The following is a 15,854-nucleotide window of genomic DNA, read 5'->3' on the forward strand; positions in this document are numbered from 1 at the left end:
TTTTATTTTCTTCTTTGTAATTTTTCTGAACTTTCCAAATTTTCTACAGCTTAAACAATAAAAACAGGCTATTTTTAAAAGCAGACTGAAGGGGGCGCCTGGGTGGCTCAGTGGGTTAAAGCCTCTGCCTTCAGCTCAGGTCATGATCCCAGGGTCCTAGGATCAAGCCCTGCATCTGGCTCTGCTCAGCAGGGAGCCTGCTTCCCTTCCTCTCTCTCTGCCTGCCTCTCGCCTACTTGTGATCTTTGTCTGTCAAATAAACAAATAAAATCTTTAAAAAAAATAAAAAGCAGACTGAAGGAGAGAAAAACAGACATCTGCGTCAGCTGGAGGCTTTGAATGCAGCCTTTCCAAGGCCCCTAACAGTTACCTTGAGGATGTTTTGGCACTCAATGAAGTCACTGTGGAGGTGGCTGGTTGCATACAGCTTCAGGAGCAGCTGAGGAATCCCACTCCATTTGGACTGTTTGTCTCTCTCTGCCAAAAACGTCTCTGTGAACTGTGAAGCAAAAGAAAAAGGAACATTTCGCTGATGAGGACAGAACGACTAGCATGCGTGGCAAAGGCATGCAGCTGCCTCCTAAACATACTCAGGAGAAATAATTCAAAGGTCTCTTTCTAGAAACCTTCAGAAGCTCCCCAACAGCCTACAAGTGAAAAGTCCTGCTCCTCGCCTTGCGACACAGCAGCCTTTGCATCCTATTACCGACCCTCCTCTCTAGCTTCATCTCTTTCCCAGTGCACACTTCGGGCTCCAAACACACATGTTCTCTACATCTCTCTGCACATATTCTTCCTTGCCTAAAATGTCCTCTGTCGTAACCTGGAAAGCTCCTTCTCCTTCTTCAAAGTGTGAGACAAATAACCAGAAATGTTCCTTGTTGGGTCTTCCCCTCTCTCCTTTTTCTTTCTTTTTAAAAGATTTAATTAATTTATTTGAGAGAGAGCGAGAAAGTGCATGCACACATGCACACTAGGAGCGGGGGGGAGGGGAGCAGGGGGTGGGGGGAGGAGGAAAAACTCTCAAGCAGACTCCACACTGAGCATGAAGCCTGACATTGGGCCTGATGCAGGGCTCAATCCCATGATCCTGAGACCATGACCTCAGCCCTGAGATCAGGGTCTGAGTTGGATGCTCAACCCACTGAGCCACCCAAGTACCCCTGCTCCCCTCTTCCTTTCTAAGTGAGTAAGTGCCCCTCCTCTGGGGCTTTATCTTAACATCATAATTACTGACTCACTTGTTCCTCTCCTCCTGTAGACCACAAGCACCTTCAGAGTAGGTACTAGGCTGCATTTATCGTGCCCACCTTCTCTCTCTTAAAGAATGCCGGGCACAGAACAGAGACTCAGTAAATGTATGAAGAAATAAGCAATAACCTTCTAGTCTAATGACAGGTTCATTAATCAACTATGGCACAGTTCCACTAATACTCTTATGACGTTATCATTAACCAGGGGCCGGATGTGAATTATTTTCACATACACTTGTCCCTCGATCAGATCAAAAGCATCTTATGACTGCTATTACAGGACATGCAGGTCTTCAATAACATCTTAGTCTATCCTGGCGCATATCAGTTCTATGATTTTGGACGAATCCCATTATCCTTCCTGAGCCTGTTTTCTCAGATTGGAAAAATAAGATAATACAGAAGTAATAGAGAGATAATGAAATGTTTGTAAGAATAATCTGTGTTTGGGTGAACCAAAGGCATTACTATTTCTGTAGGTTAAAAAAAAAAAAGACTGAATATCAGCAATTTCCTATCATTCAAGCCAGTTCAAATCAAGGCAAGTCCAAAAACAATGGGAAACCATTTTTCTTTTTCTTAAAAGGAAAAAAAGAAAAAGAAAAACATGGTTTCATGGGACTCAGCAAAAGTGGCGTTTACAAATTTAAAGGTATGTACATTTATACTAAAAAGGAAAAATGTCTCAGATAAATTAACTTTCACCATGAGAAACTAGAATAGCATAAACCAAACCCCAAACAAGCACAAGGAAATAAATACTACTACAAAAATAAATGATATGGAGAGTAGAAAAATAATCAAGAAAAATCAACAAAACCAAAAGTTGGTTCTTTAAAAGAGCAACAAAATTAAAACTTCAGTTATGGTGACCAACTTAACACTGACTCAAATAACTAAACTCAGGAATGAAAGAGGGACATTACTACCAATAATACAGAAATAAAAAGGTTTATAATGAAGTAGTAGTAACAATTATGTGCCAACAAATTACATAACCTAGATGAAATGGACAAACTCCTAGAAAGACACAAAACACTGAAATGGACTCAAGAAGAGGTGAATCACTGGTTTAATAAGAAAAAAGAAAACTACCCACAAAAAAAAAGTGTGCCCAAAACCAATGCTTCACTGGTGAATTCTATAAAACATTTATTTTTTTTTCAAGATTTTTTAATTTATTTGACAGAGATCACAAGTAGGCAGAGAGGCAGGCGGCGGGGAGGGAAAGCAGGATCCCCACTGAGCAGAGAGCCCAATGCAGGGCTTGATCCCAGGACCCCAAGATCATGACCCAAGCTGAAGACAGAGGCTTTAACCCACTGAGCCACCCAGGCACCCCATTTTATTTTTTTTTTTAAGATTTTATTTATTTATTTGAGAGAGAGAGAATGAGAAAGTGAGACAGCACAAGATAGGAGAGGGTCAGAGGAAGATGTAGACTCCCTGCTGAGCAGGGAGGCTGATGCTGGACTCTATCCCAGGACTCCAGGATCATGAGCTGGGCTGAACGCAGTCGCTTAACCAACTGAGCCACCAGGAACCCTCTACGAAACTTTTAAAGAAACTAAAAATTCTTCACAGACTCTTCCATAAAACAGAAAAGGGGACACTTCCCAACTCATTCTGTTATCCTGATACCAAACTCTGACAAAGATGTCAAAAGAAAACTACTGACCAATATCTCTGATGGATACAGACACAAAAATCCCTAGCAAAACCCTACCAAACCAAATCCAGCAACATGTAAAAAGGATTATACACCATGACCAAGCAAGGTATATTCCAGGAATTCAAGGTTGGTTCAACATATGAAAATTAATCAATCTAATCAACCTGTTAAAGGGCATTTAACAAAAACCCACAACTATCATCATAATTAACAGTGAAAGCCTGAATACTTTCTCACTAAGATCAGGAAAAAGACAAAGATGTTGATCATCACCACTTCTATTTAACATTGTACTAGTAATTCAGGCCAGAGCAATTAGGTAAGAAAAAAATAAAGGCATCCAGATGGAAAAGAAGAAAAACTATATTTGCCATCCTATGATCTTGTATATAGAGTACATTATGGAACCTACATATAAAACTACTAGAGCTGACAAATGAGTTCAGTAAGGTTGCAGGATAAAAATCGATATACAAAAATTAGCTAAATGTCTATACACTTACAACAGACAATCCAAAAAGGAAATTAAGAAAACAGTCCCATTTATAATGAAACCAAAAATAATAAAACACTTAGGAATAAATTTAACAAAAGGAATATAAGAGTTATAAAATGAAACTACAAAATATCATTGAAAGAAATTAGAGGAAGTCTAAATAAATGGAAAGCCATCCATGTTCATAGACTGGAAGACTTAATATTGCTAAAATGGCAATACTTCCTACATAGAGTCAATGCAGTTTCTATCATAATCCCAGGTGGCTTCATTGAAGAAATAGACAACCTGATACTAAAATTCATATGGAAATGCAAGGAACCCAGGATGGCCAAAATAAACTTGAGGGAAGAGAACAAAGTTGGAAGAATCACACTTTCCGACTTCTAAGTTTATTACAAGCTTATAATAATCAGGTAAGGATAGACAACTAGATCAGTGGAATAGAACTGAGATTCCAAAATTACATCCCTACATTTATGGTCAACTGATTTTTGACCATAGTATCAACACAATTCAATGAGGGGGGAAAAAGTCTTTTTAACAAATACTGCTGGGACAAATGGTATCCACAAGCAAAAGAGTGAAGATGGGCTCCTTTACACATACCATAGACAGAAACTAACTCAAAATGGATCAAAGACCCAAATGTAAGAGCTATAACTATGAAACTTTAAGAGGAAAACATAGGCATAGATTTCATAACCTTAGAGTAGGCAATGATTTCATAGATAAGACCTCTAAAAAACAAGTAAACAAAGGAAAAATAGGTAATTCATCACACAAAAAACATAAAAACAATTATATGAACATCTCTATTGATGCAGAAAAAGCATTTTGTAAAATGCAGTATCATAAACTGAAAAAAGAAGTGAACAAATAATGGTTATCTACAGAAAACCTAAAGCAAACATCATACTTAATGGTGAAATGTTTAAGGCTTTCCTTCTTAGATCAGGAACATGCCACTTCAACTCAGCACAGTTAGGCAAGAAATAGAAAAAAATATAAGATTGGAAAGGAGAGGGGCGCCTGGGTGGCTCAGTGGGTTAGGCCGCTGGCTTTGGCTCAGGTCACGATCTCAGGGTCCTGGGACTGACCCCCAGTCCGGCTCTCTGCTCAGCAGAGAGCCTGCTTCCCCCCTTTCTCTGCCTGCCTCTCATGCCTACTTGTGACCTCTGTCAAATAAATAAATAACTCTTAAAAAAAAAAAAGTAAAAATGTACAAACTCATTCTAAAATGTATATGCAAATGGCAAAGGGCTAGGAAGAGCCAAGGAACTCTTGAAGATAACTAAGCAGGAAAAGCCACTCCTATTCAACACACTATAGTCAAAATCAACACACACAAAGTTACAGAAAATAAAACGAAGTGGTACCAGCACAAGGCTAAACAGACCAGTGGGAGGGGGAAAAAGACAGGAAACTGACATGAGAACAGATCCCACAGAGCACTGGAGTAATAAGCAACTTTTCAACAAATAATATGCAGTCAACTGGATATCTTTATGAACAAGCTTACACCACATCCAAAAATAAATTCCTAATGGAACATATATTTGAATGTAAAAGATAGAACAACAAAGCTTCTAGAAAATAAACAGAATTTCTTCATGATCCTTAGGGTAGGCAAAAAGTTCTTAAATTGAATACTAAAAGCACTAACCATAAAGGAAAAGAGTGATACAATGAGCTGTATTAAAATTAAGCACTTGTGTTCATCAAAAGATCTTTTTATAGACTAAAAAGGGAAGCTACCAAATGAGAGAAATATTTATAAAACATCATTATAAAGGCTCATACCCAGGAAATGAAAAGAAGTTCAAATCAATAAGAAGGGAAAAAAAAAAAAAACCCGATAGAGGAAAAATATGCAAAAGATCTGAATAGGCCATCCACAAAAGAGGATGCTTGAATAGCCAACGGACTCCTGAAAAGGTGCCTAACTTCATTAGTCATGAGGAAAACACAAACCAAAACCATAATGAGATGCCAATACACAAATACCAGAATGGCCAAATTTAAGAAGACGGGCCACACCACACATGGATTAGTGAGAACATGAAACAAGAACGCTCATACACTGCTGGTGAGAATGTAAAACTAGTTACAACCACTCGGGAAAGTGTTCAGTAATAGCTACCAGTGTTGCACGTATGCATATCCTATAACCCAGCAATTCTACTTCTAAGTATATACCCCCCCAAAATTGTGCATATATGCATCAGAAGACACGTACAAGAATACTCATATAAGCGGTACACATAAAAGCCCCAAACTGGAAAGATCTCAGATGCTCATCAAAGGTAGAATGAATTGTGGTTAACTATATAGCAATAAAAATTAATGAACTACAGCTTCACCAACAGCATGAATCTAATAAATATTGATTGAAAGGAAGCAGATTCAGTACATACTGTTTAATTCTATTTATATAAAGCATAAAAACTAGTACACTTAAGTACAATGTTAGAAGTCAGGCTAGTAATTTCATTTGGAGAGGAGGAAAAGAGCTGTAGACTAGAGATATAGAGATGATCTGGTTGGCTGCTACATAGCTGATGGTTTATTACTCTTCATTGAGCTGTACACATATTTTTGGTGCATTTTTATTTGTATGTTATATTTCAACACAGTAAGTTTTTTAAAGGCCTGAAACAAAATAGATTTGTACGTACTGATTATGGAAGGATCTCTATGATAAATTTTCAAGTGAAAAAAGATAAATGCACAAAAGTATGTACATTATACCACTTGCATAAGAAAAAAAAAGTTACAAAGACACATTTGCTTTTCTGAATTTAACATGTCTGTAGATAGATATGTAAGTAATCAATAATCATAGCTGCCTCTGGGAGTAGAACTGGAGGGCGCTAGCAGAGGTGATAGTGGGTTATTTGCAGGGAGACTTGAAATTTTCTCTGTAACCCATGTGTGTATGTGCATATGTTATCCATTCAAAACACATATTACCTCTGGTGAGGAGGGAATGAGATGAAAGGACATTAAATATACTGGTACTGTCTTAAGTTTGGTAGTAGGTACGTGGGTGTTGTAATATTGTGGGGCGTTACTATATAGGTTTTTATAGGTCAAATATTTAATAAACAAACAGGTCTCTGCACAATGGCACCAGTAGATGCTCAATAAATATTAATTACCTTCTCCTTCCTATTCCCAACGTATCTATACTTGTCTCCCACTATCTCCCATACAACCATTTCATCGTCTCTTCGCTGTCTTCCAATGGCCAATTAGCAAGACTTTCTCACTGGTGTTCTTAGTGCCAGAAATCTCTCTCCAACTCTGTTCACATTCTCTCATTCAGAACCAACTCAACTCTCCCCATTCCATAAAGTTCTCTAAAGCAATCACAGCCAACATAATCATAGGAGAGAAAATGGCTTTTAAAAAATAGGAGGGCCTTTAAAAAGTTTAAAAATTAAAAAATAAAAATAGGACCCTAAGAGAACAGTGTATTTTTCAGAGGAAATTAATGCCAGGTGATGGACATGGCTATTTAATAGTTGTTACATATTTATTTTTTGTCACACATTTTAATGTGTACTTACACAAAATGTCCAGCACAATGAATAAAAAAGAAAGGCTCTCACCGTGATTAAATTTCAGAATGCCAGAAAGAGATGATCCTAAAAGCTTTGAGGGGGTGAAAGATGGGAAAATAGGTCATATATTGAGGAATGGAAATCAGAATAGAACCTCTCAACATTTACACCAAATGCTTAAAGACAATGGAATAACACCATTAAAAAATTTAAGGGAAAATAACTTCCAACTTAGAATTCTATATCCTGCTAAACTTAATATACCAGTATAAGAATAAAAGACATTTTCAAACATGCAAGCTTAAAAAAAAAAAAAAGCCACCTCTCACGTACTCTTTCTTAGGAGGCTACTAGAGAATGCACTCCCCCAAGAAAGACAGGATTCATGAAACAAAGGATCTAAAACATAATAAAAATAAAACACCCTGAATTTGGTGAAGGGAAATCCCAAGAACTCAGATGTATAGCTGTCCTAGCAAGGAACTAATCCAAATTGAAGGAAGATGGAGTATTCCAAGAAGGATTTCTTTTAAAAAAGAAAGTTTTAGGGATGCCTGGATGGCTCAGTTGGTTAAGAGTCCGCCTTCAGCTTAGGTCACAATCCCAGGATCCTGGGATGGAGCCCCGCATCAGGCTCCATGCTCTGTGGGAAGCCTGCTTTTCCTCTCCCACTCCCCCTGCTTGTGTTCCCTCTCTGGCTGTCTCTCCTCTCTGTCAAATAAATAAAATCTTTAAAAAAAAAAAAAGAAAGAAAGAAAGAAAAAAAGAAAAGAAAGTTTTAGAATTGGGACTAAATTATAAGCACACAAAAACCAAAGCAAATTTTAAAAGAATGACATTATTCTAGTGAAAGAAGCCAGACCCAAAGGCTACATATGGTTCAGTTCCATTGCAATGAGAATGTGTAAAAGAGTATAGGAATAGGACAGTAAACAGATGAGCAATTGCTAGAGGATAGGGCTAGGGAAGGGGTTAACTACTACAAGGATATTTTCTATATCCTAACCCTAGTGGTGGTCACACAACTGCATTTGTTAAAACTCATAGAACTAACTGGCATACCTCGGAGACATTGTGGGTTCCAGACCATCACAATAAAGTGAGTCAAATGAATTCTTCGGTTTTCCAGTGCATGTAAAAGTTATGTTTACATTATACTGTAGTCAATTAGGTGTGAGATTATGTCTAAAAAATGTACATGTCTTCATTAAAGAATAAAGTAAAAAATACTTTATTGCTAAAAAATGCTATCATCTGATCTTTCACAGATCACTATATTATAATAATAATAATAGAAGTTTGAAATACTGTGAACATTACCAAAATGTGACAGAGACACCAAGTAAGCAAATGCTGTTGGAGAATGGCACCAATAGACTTCTTTGATGCAAGGTTATTAGAAACCTTCAATTTTGCAAAAATGCAGTATCCATGAGCACAACAGACAAAGCACAACAAAACAAAGTATGCGTCTATACACTAAATAGGGTGAATTCTATATTTATAACTCAATTCAAACAATGGGGAGGGGGACAGCGGCTTTTAACTCAAAAGGAAACAAAAAAATATATAAAGCATATACTGTCATACACTATATGGCTCTACTATAACCAATGATATCATCATGATCATATAAATATTTAACACCAATAGCCCAAATTGTGACTTAACTACATTAGAAGAATCAAAAAGAAACATGTGGCATAGCATGTTGTGAATTAAATCCTAGTTTACAAGGGAAGAAAACAGATAATGTCTAAAACTGAAGTCAAGAAATAGCCTTAAAAACATATTACTTAGAAATACTGGCTATTGGGGAGCCTGGGTGGCTCAGTGGGTTAAGCCTCTGCCTTCAACTCAGGTCATGATCCCAGGGTCCTGGGATCGAGCCCTGCATCATGCTCTCTGCTCAGCAGGGAGCCTGCTTCTCCCTCTCTCTCTGCCTGCCTCTTCTGCCTACTTGTGATCTTTGTTTGTCAAATAAATAAATAAAATCTTAAAAAAAAAAAGAAAAAGAAAAAGAAATACTGGCTATCCTGTTTCCTGCAGGACCCTTCCCCTGCAAAAAAAGCAGCTACAGTGTGGGCAGTGGTTGTGTGGGGAGGGCAGAATTTGGGGGCAAAGAGTGGGGCAGGGCATAGCTGTTTTTAGTTACAAGGCTCATGATACCCAGAGAGCTTCCCTATCATAGTCCAAATATTCAACTACTCAAGGAATTTCTTTTACCACATCTACATTGTCTTACAAGGCATTTACTCCCATTTAAAAATAATCATTTGGATTTTGTTTTCCTTGTGAACAGCTGATTACTATGATGAAAGAGCCACCAATCCAGTCATCTTCAAAGCTGAATTACTGGCAGGAGTTGTATGGGTTTCTTCTCTTGGAGTACTTGTGGTTTGACAGTTTATAGCAGTGATAATCTCTTACATCATGCTGCCTAAGCTGTCAACCTGTTCAGTGGATGTGGCATTTCCAGACACTCAGTTTTCATTGACTTATTTGTCTTTACTGCTTTTCTTTTTAAATAAAGGCTGAATTTCATAAACATAAATGTGTATCTTATTTGTTTAGTCCTAAGTGTAAGATATCTTTTTTAAAATTCATTTTTTTAGAAAGAGACAGCACATGAGCCAGGGGAGGGGGGGCGGGTAGAGGGCGAAGCAGACTCCCCGTTGAGCAGGAGCCCAATGCGTTACTTGATCCCAGGACCCTGGGATCATGACCTGAGCCAAAGGAAGATGACTGAGCCAGGCACCATAGTCCTAAGTGTAAGATACCTTATGTCTTATAATATCATATTAAATTCAAGTAAATAGCTGTCTTAAAAAATAATTCATGAAAATAAAATACTTTGTTAGGTTATTCTTTAACTTTTTAAAAAAGATTTTATTTATTCATTTGTCAGAGACAGAGAGAGCACAAGCAGAGGAGCAGCAGGCAGAATAGGCCAGGGAGAAGCAGGCTCACAGCCAAGCAAGGTGACCGATGCAGGACTCGATCCCAGGACTCTGGGATCATGACAGGAGTCGAAGGCAGACCTGAGCCACTCAGGGGCCCCAAGGTTATTCTGATTATAACTGTTAACCAAGGAATACTTGTGTCCACTTTAATGGGATTTGTTTTAATATCCATTAGGAGTGAATCTTATGGTTTATAAATACAAAAACTTCTTGATAAAATGAATAGTATTTCTATTTTTAATTTATGAGAAGTTATCATATCCAGGGGTTTTTCAATACCAAATTACCCTTGACAGGCAAAGGAAGACTGTATTTGACTTAAACCCCTAGGTTTCACAAATACTAATGCTTAGGATGATGAGGTCAAAACAACTGTGCTCAATGAAATCTTAAAAAAAAGAAAAAACAAGGGGGGGGTCAATCTAAAGTATGAGGTAAGTAACGTTCGGGTAGAAATTACATATGCCAATAATCATGAAGGAAGCAATGATTAGCATTTGGGAAGTAGAACAAGGATGCCATAACCTAGTTTGTCACCAGATTGCCATACTGAAGGACAAGCTCTAGGGGTGGTGGGACACAATCTGTCTGAGTTACTCTGCCTTGAATCTAGGGTTTGCCTAGTCTATCCCCTTCCCTCAACTCCTACTGATCACGCAGGTCCTGTGTACCCACCCATCGTAAGGAATGTAACTGCAGAGCGATGCCACTGGAGGGCTTTAAGCAAGGGATTTGTAAGATCTGATTTGCTGTAAGGATCAAACGTGCTGATAAACGTACGCAGGCTCTGTAAACACTAGAGCATTGCACTAGCATTACTTTGCTACCCTGATAGAGGACAAATTAAATGGGAGAAAAGAAAATACACAAAAATCCACAGAGCACAGGCCCGTTCTAAATCATGCAGTCTGGAGTCTTCTCCCAGACTTCTCCTAAATCCCATGTAGGGAAATGGGGAAGACTTGGGGATGATCAGGTTTGGTGAAGGAGGAATTAAGGAATCAGGAATTTTATATTAAGTTTGAGATGCCCACTAGACATCTAAGTGCAGGTGTTGAGAAGATATCTGGATATACCCATCTGGAGCTAATGGGAGAAATCTGGATGGAAATATAGATTTAGGATCCATCAGAATATAGAGAATTTGTTAAACAATACTCGCTAAACTTCACAGCATGCTTACTACGTTTTAAAACACCACTTTAAGTGCTTTATATATACAAACTCACTTGATCCTTACCACAGTCTTATAGGCTGTCTCATGATTAGCCCTATTTCACAAATGAAGAAACTGCAGCATATAGAGATTAAGTAACTTGCCCAAACACAGACAGCAAGTATGTACCAGAGCTGGGATTCAAACCTAGGATATCTGACTCTAGAACTCTTTAAAACCCTGAGACTGTTCAGGAGTAGAGACAGAATTGAGGACAAGGAAGACTGAGCCCTCACGATTCAATTCAAACAATCTTCTGAGTCCTGGGTATCAAGAGCCTGACAATGTTTCCAGGCTCTACAGACACAAAGTCCCTTAAGAAACCCAGTCTAACAAGCTGACCGCAACTATTTACCGAACATCCACTATCTGCCCCACACTGGCCAAGCTTTTTATTTATTTTTTTATTTTTTTAAAGATTTCATTTATTTGACAGAGATCGCAAGTAGGCAGGGAGGCAGGCAGAGAGAGGAGGAAGCAGGCCCCCTGCTGAGCAGAGAGCCTCACATGGGGCTCAATCCCAGGACCTTGGGATCATGACCCGAGCCGAAGGCAGAGGCTTTAACCCACTGAGCTACCCAGGCGCTCCTGACCAAGCTTATTAGACATATGATGTCACTTCATCCTCCAAACAGCCCTATGAGATAGATATTATTATTGCCATATTAGAAATAAGGAAACAGAGCTTCAGGAAGTTTAACTAACATAACCTAGGACACTCAACTAGTAAGTGAGGGAACTAGGGTTCAATCTAGGTCCACCTTCCTTTAAAATACGGTCTTCTCCAAGGAAATCCTGTTACATGCTACCACACACGTGAACTTTGAGGACTAATTGGTCTAAAAAAGCTAATTGGAATAAGCCAGTCACAAAAAGACAAATACTGCTTGATTCCACTTCCACGAAGTATCTAAAGTAGTCAAATTCATAGAAACAAAAAGTAGAATGGTAGCTGCCAGGGGCTGGGGGCGAGGGGGTGGGAGGGGACTTGTTTAATGGGTATAGAGTTTCAGACAGGCAAGGCGAAAAGATACTGGAGCTCTGATTCACAACAATGTGAACACACCTAATACTACCAAATTGTACACTTAAAAATGGGTAAGATGAGGGGCACCTGGGTGGCTCAGTCATTAAGCATCTGCCTTCAGCTCAGGTCATAATCCCAGGATCCTGGAACAGAGCCCCGCAATGGGCTCCCTGCTCCGCGGGTAGCCTGCGTCTCCCTCTCCCACACTCCCTGCTTGTGTTCCCTCTCTCACTGTGTCTCTGTCAAATAAATAAAATCTTTTAAAAAAAGAAAAACAGGGGTGCCTGGGTGGCTCAATGGGTTAAGCCTTGGTCTTTGGCTCAGGTCATGATCTAGGGGTCCTGGGATCAGGCCCTGCGTTGGGAATCTCTGCTCAGCGGGGAGCCTGCTTCCCCCTCTCTCTCTGCCTGCTGCTCTGCCTACTTGTGATTTCTCTTCCTGTCAAATAAATAAATAAAATCTTGGGAAAAAATGGGTAAGACGGGAAACTTCATGTTATGTGTTCACAACAACTTAAATTTTTTTTTCAAGCTGGTCTTTCCCAGTATACCATATGCCATAATGGACATGCTTACTGTGCTATGGAAATGCTTGTGTGCAAAGAATTTACCTATAATGTGGGGAAAGTGGGGTATGTGAAGCAAGGAAGAGATCAGGCAAAGTCACCAAGAAAGGATACATTTGAAAGATGAAATTCCCCACTTTATCCTGACCAGAGTTTTATGAAGATCTCTCCATCTTAACCTTGGAAAGAGCTTCCACACCTGCATACAACTACTGATTACCACAATACTCACCCTAAACCAGGCTCAAGAATATTCTAGCACCCTTCTATCTGGTGAGCTTCTCCAATCTCCTCCCATTCCAAGTCATCCATCACTGGAAACAAATTAAGTGTCCTAAATTGTCTCATTTATTATGCCAAATGACCTTTGTGGCTCCCTACTGACCTCAGAATGTAAAGGATAAGCAAGACGGGTGTTTAGTAAGAGATCACCTAAATTTTCTGAGCCTCAGTTTCCTCATCTGCATTGAAACAGGAGTCCTGACACCTCATTCAAAAGACTGAAGATTAAATGAAGACACTGTTTGAATACCTTCCACAATGTTTGATCTGAAGTATGTGCTCAGTGATGGTGAATTAACTCCCTTTCTGCATGTCCCTACAACCCTGCTAGGTAAGGCATTTTGGTTTAAAGAGCAAGTCTTTCCAGGATGTTAAGACAGATAGAGAAGAATGCAGGGGGAAAGAGTTGCTCAACTACGATTATCTGATGTTCAGGAAAATACTGCTCACCCAGAACTGGTTCTTCATCTATAACCTGTTAACACAGAGACCACCTGGTTTTTATCTTTATTCTGTCCTTTTAAGTATATGAGTAATACTGAAATGGCTCAAGTTTATATATAGATATATATAGCACAATGCAAAAAATCTCACTCCCATTCTCTCCCCCATCTACCCAATTGCCACTGATTCCCACCAACCACTGTATTAGTTTCTTCTGCATCCTTCGAAAAGTTTCTACATGCTAAAGTTGTCTTTAAATTAAGCTAATGTTTTCCAGGCGTGTTTGTAACCTAAGTTGTGGGAATGAAAGGGGGGTAGCAGAGGGAGAAGCCTAGGTCTTTCCATCCTGCCTTACCCTAAAGCAATGTCCTTCATTCATTCAAAAAAATACTAATCATATATTGGGCGCCTATTATAAGCCAGATACCATTAACTAACTGATTATCCTTCAACCCTTACTAAGCAACAAAAACGCACTTAACGCTTTACAGAACGGTCTCCATTGATCCTCACAGCACCTTAAGAGGCAGGTTACTAATTATCATCTCCATTTCACAAATGAGAAAACTGAGGCACCGAAAGATAACTTGCTCAAGCAAGGCTTTGAATCCAGGCCTGACTCCAAAGTCCTCACTCTTAACCATGACGCTCTACACTGCACCCTTTGGAGCTCAGCCTAACGTGGGATACAGGCGAGAAAAAGGGTAGACAACAAAGAAATATGTAATTACAGACTAAGAAAGTAATGTGAGCAAAACGAATTCAGGGCTGTGACTGAATAACAATGGGGACCTACTTTAGATGTGGAGTAGGGGGTAGGGTCAAGGAAAGGCCTCTCTGAGAGAATGACATTTATGATAGGCTTAGGAACCGTTCGGGGACTGCAATAATGACCCACCACCCAATTCACGGGGGACAAACTCGAGGCCCTTAGAAGCTAAAGCAAACTCGCTCAGGGTCCCCCAGACGTGCAGACGTGGCGCAGGGTTGGGAGGATCCAGGAGCTGGGCCCAGGGCTCGTACACGCCATCGATGCCCGATGCAGCCCAGGCCCGCTCGGCCCCTAACCTGGGCCTGTAGCCTGCGGCTGCCCACCACTCCGCGGCAGCTGACAGCAACCGGACAGCCTGCAGGGAGGCCCCGCGGCCGGCTAAAAGGGGTCGGGCCCGTACTGCGGCGGCCTGGAAAGGCCTCTTCTCCGGCCCCCCGCCAGCTCCCGCCCGGTCCGCCCCGCCCCGCCCCTCCGGGCCGGCTTCGTACCTGCACGGCCCGGACCAGGCCCCGGCCGGTCAGCTGGCCCTGCCGCAGCTGCAGCAGAATGTTACCGGGCCGCGGCCGGCCGCCCCATCCGCCCCAAGCCGCCACCGTTGCCGCTGCCCGTCGCCCTCGGCCGGCCCCAGACCCCGCCGCCGGCGCCGCCGCCATGTCTCCTCGTCCGACAAACAGGAAGCAAGCGGCCCCGGGGCCGCGGAGATTTCTACGGGGCGGCGGAGGGGTCGCCGCAGCGCCCCCAGCGGGCCGACGGCGGAGGCGCAAGCCGCGTGGCAGAACCGTACGCGCCGCGGGGCCTCCTGGGATATGTAGTCTTGCTCTCAGTCGGGGCAGGTGCGAAATTGAGATGTGGCGTTTCCTGCGCCACTTGCTTTTGGGGACCCTGGATCCAGCATTTCGGTGAGGTCCCCCGAGGTCAAAGACAAGTCCCTGCGTGCGCACTCTCCCATTTCTTGCCTGTTTCGGGGAGGTTACAGCCAATTGGCTAGGAAAAATACTGGGCTCCTGTCCAGGAATCAGGCCACCGCCCCCGCTCCCCGCCCCTTGATTCCTGCCTGCCTCTCTCCGCCCCTTATTCAAGCAGATGGACCTAGGCTTTCTGCTTCTTAATTGCCTTGTTAGTTCATTCAATCAGTAGTTCCTGGGAGCCTAGTCAGCCAGTAAGTAGTTCTTAGAGGCCCGGAACCAGTCACTGTGAATACAGTGGAGAGCAGAACAGACTTAACAAGGTCCCTGTTTTGGACTGCAGGTTACTGCAGAGGACAGAAAATCCATACACAAATAAACGCACGATAACAGACTGGCTAAGTTGTGTTAAGTGGGTAGGTTGTTGTGAAGTTAAGTGAAATAATTGAAGGGAAAGGGATCGGTAAATTATGACATCATATCCTTTGTCAGAGGAAACTTGTCCTAATTTTTCCCCACCTCTACTCTGAGCCCATGTAATCATTGTTTTGGCAAACCTCTGCGTCAGGATTGCATTCTTGCCTCCCCTTTTCCTTTCCTGCAAGGGGTATTGTGACATAAATGAAAGAGGAGTGCTGGGTACGATGCTATAAGGCATGGTGGAGATAGACTTATCATTTATCACCCAAACCA

At 41.0% G+C, this 15,854-nt stretch overlaps 1 protein-coding gene across 1 annotated transcript in view; it reads right to left on the minus strand.

Moving 5' to 3' along the window:
- Positions 1 to 14,967, minus strand: part of TRPC4AP (transient receptor potential cation channel subfamily C member 4 associated protein) — a 70,933-nt gene extending 55,966 nt beyond the window's left edge. Inside the window, exons 1-2 of the mRNA XM_047747219.1 lie at positions 14,745 to 14,967; positions 371 to 499 (exon numbers count right to left, since the gene is read on the minus strand). Of these exons, the coding sequence (XP_047603175.1) occupies positions 371 to 499; positions 14,745 to 14,909 (294 nt within the window). The 5' untranslated portion in view covers positions 14,910 to 14,967. The remainder of the gene's footprint in view (positions 1 to 370; positions 500 to 14,744) is intronic.
- Between the last annotated feature and the right edge of the window lie 887 nt (positions 14,968 to 15,854).

The sequence above is a fragment of the Lutra lutra genome, chromosome 9, assembly GCF_902655055.1.
Source record: "Lutra lutra chromosome 9, mLutLut1.2, whole genome shotgun sequence".
In the NCBI taxonomy this organism is placed as follows: Eukaryota; Metazoa; Chordata; class Mammalia; order Carnivora; family Mustelidae; genus Lutra; species Lutra lutra.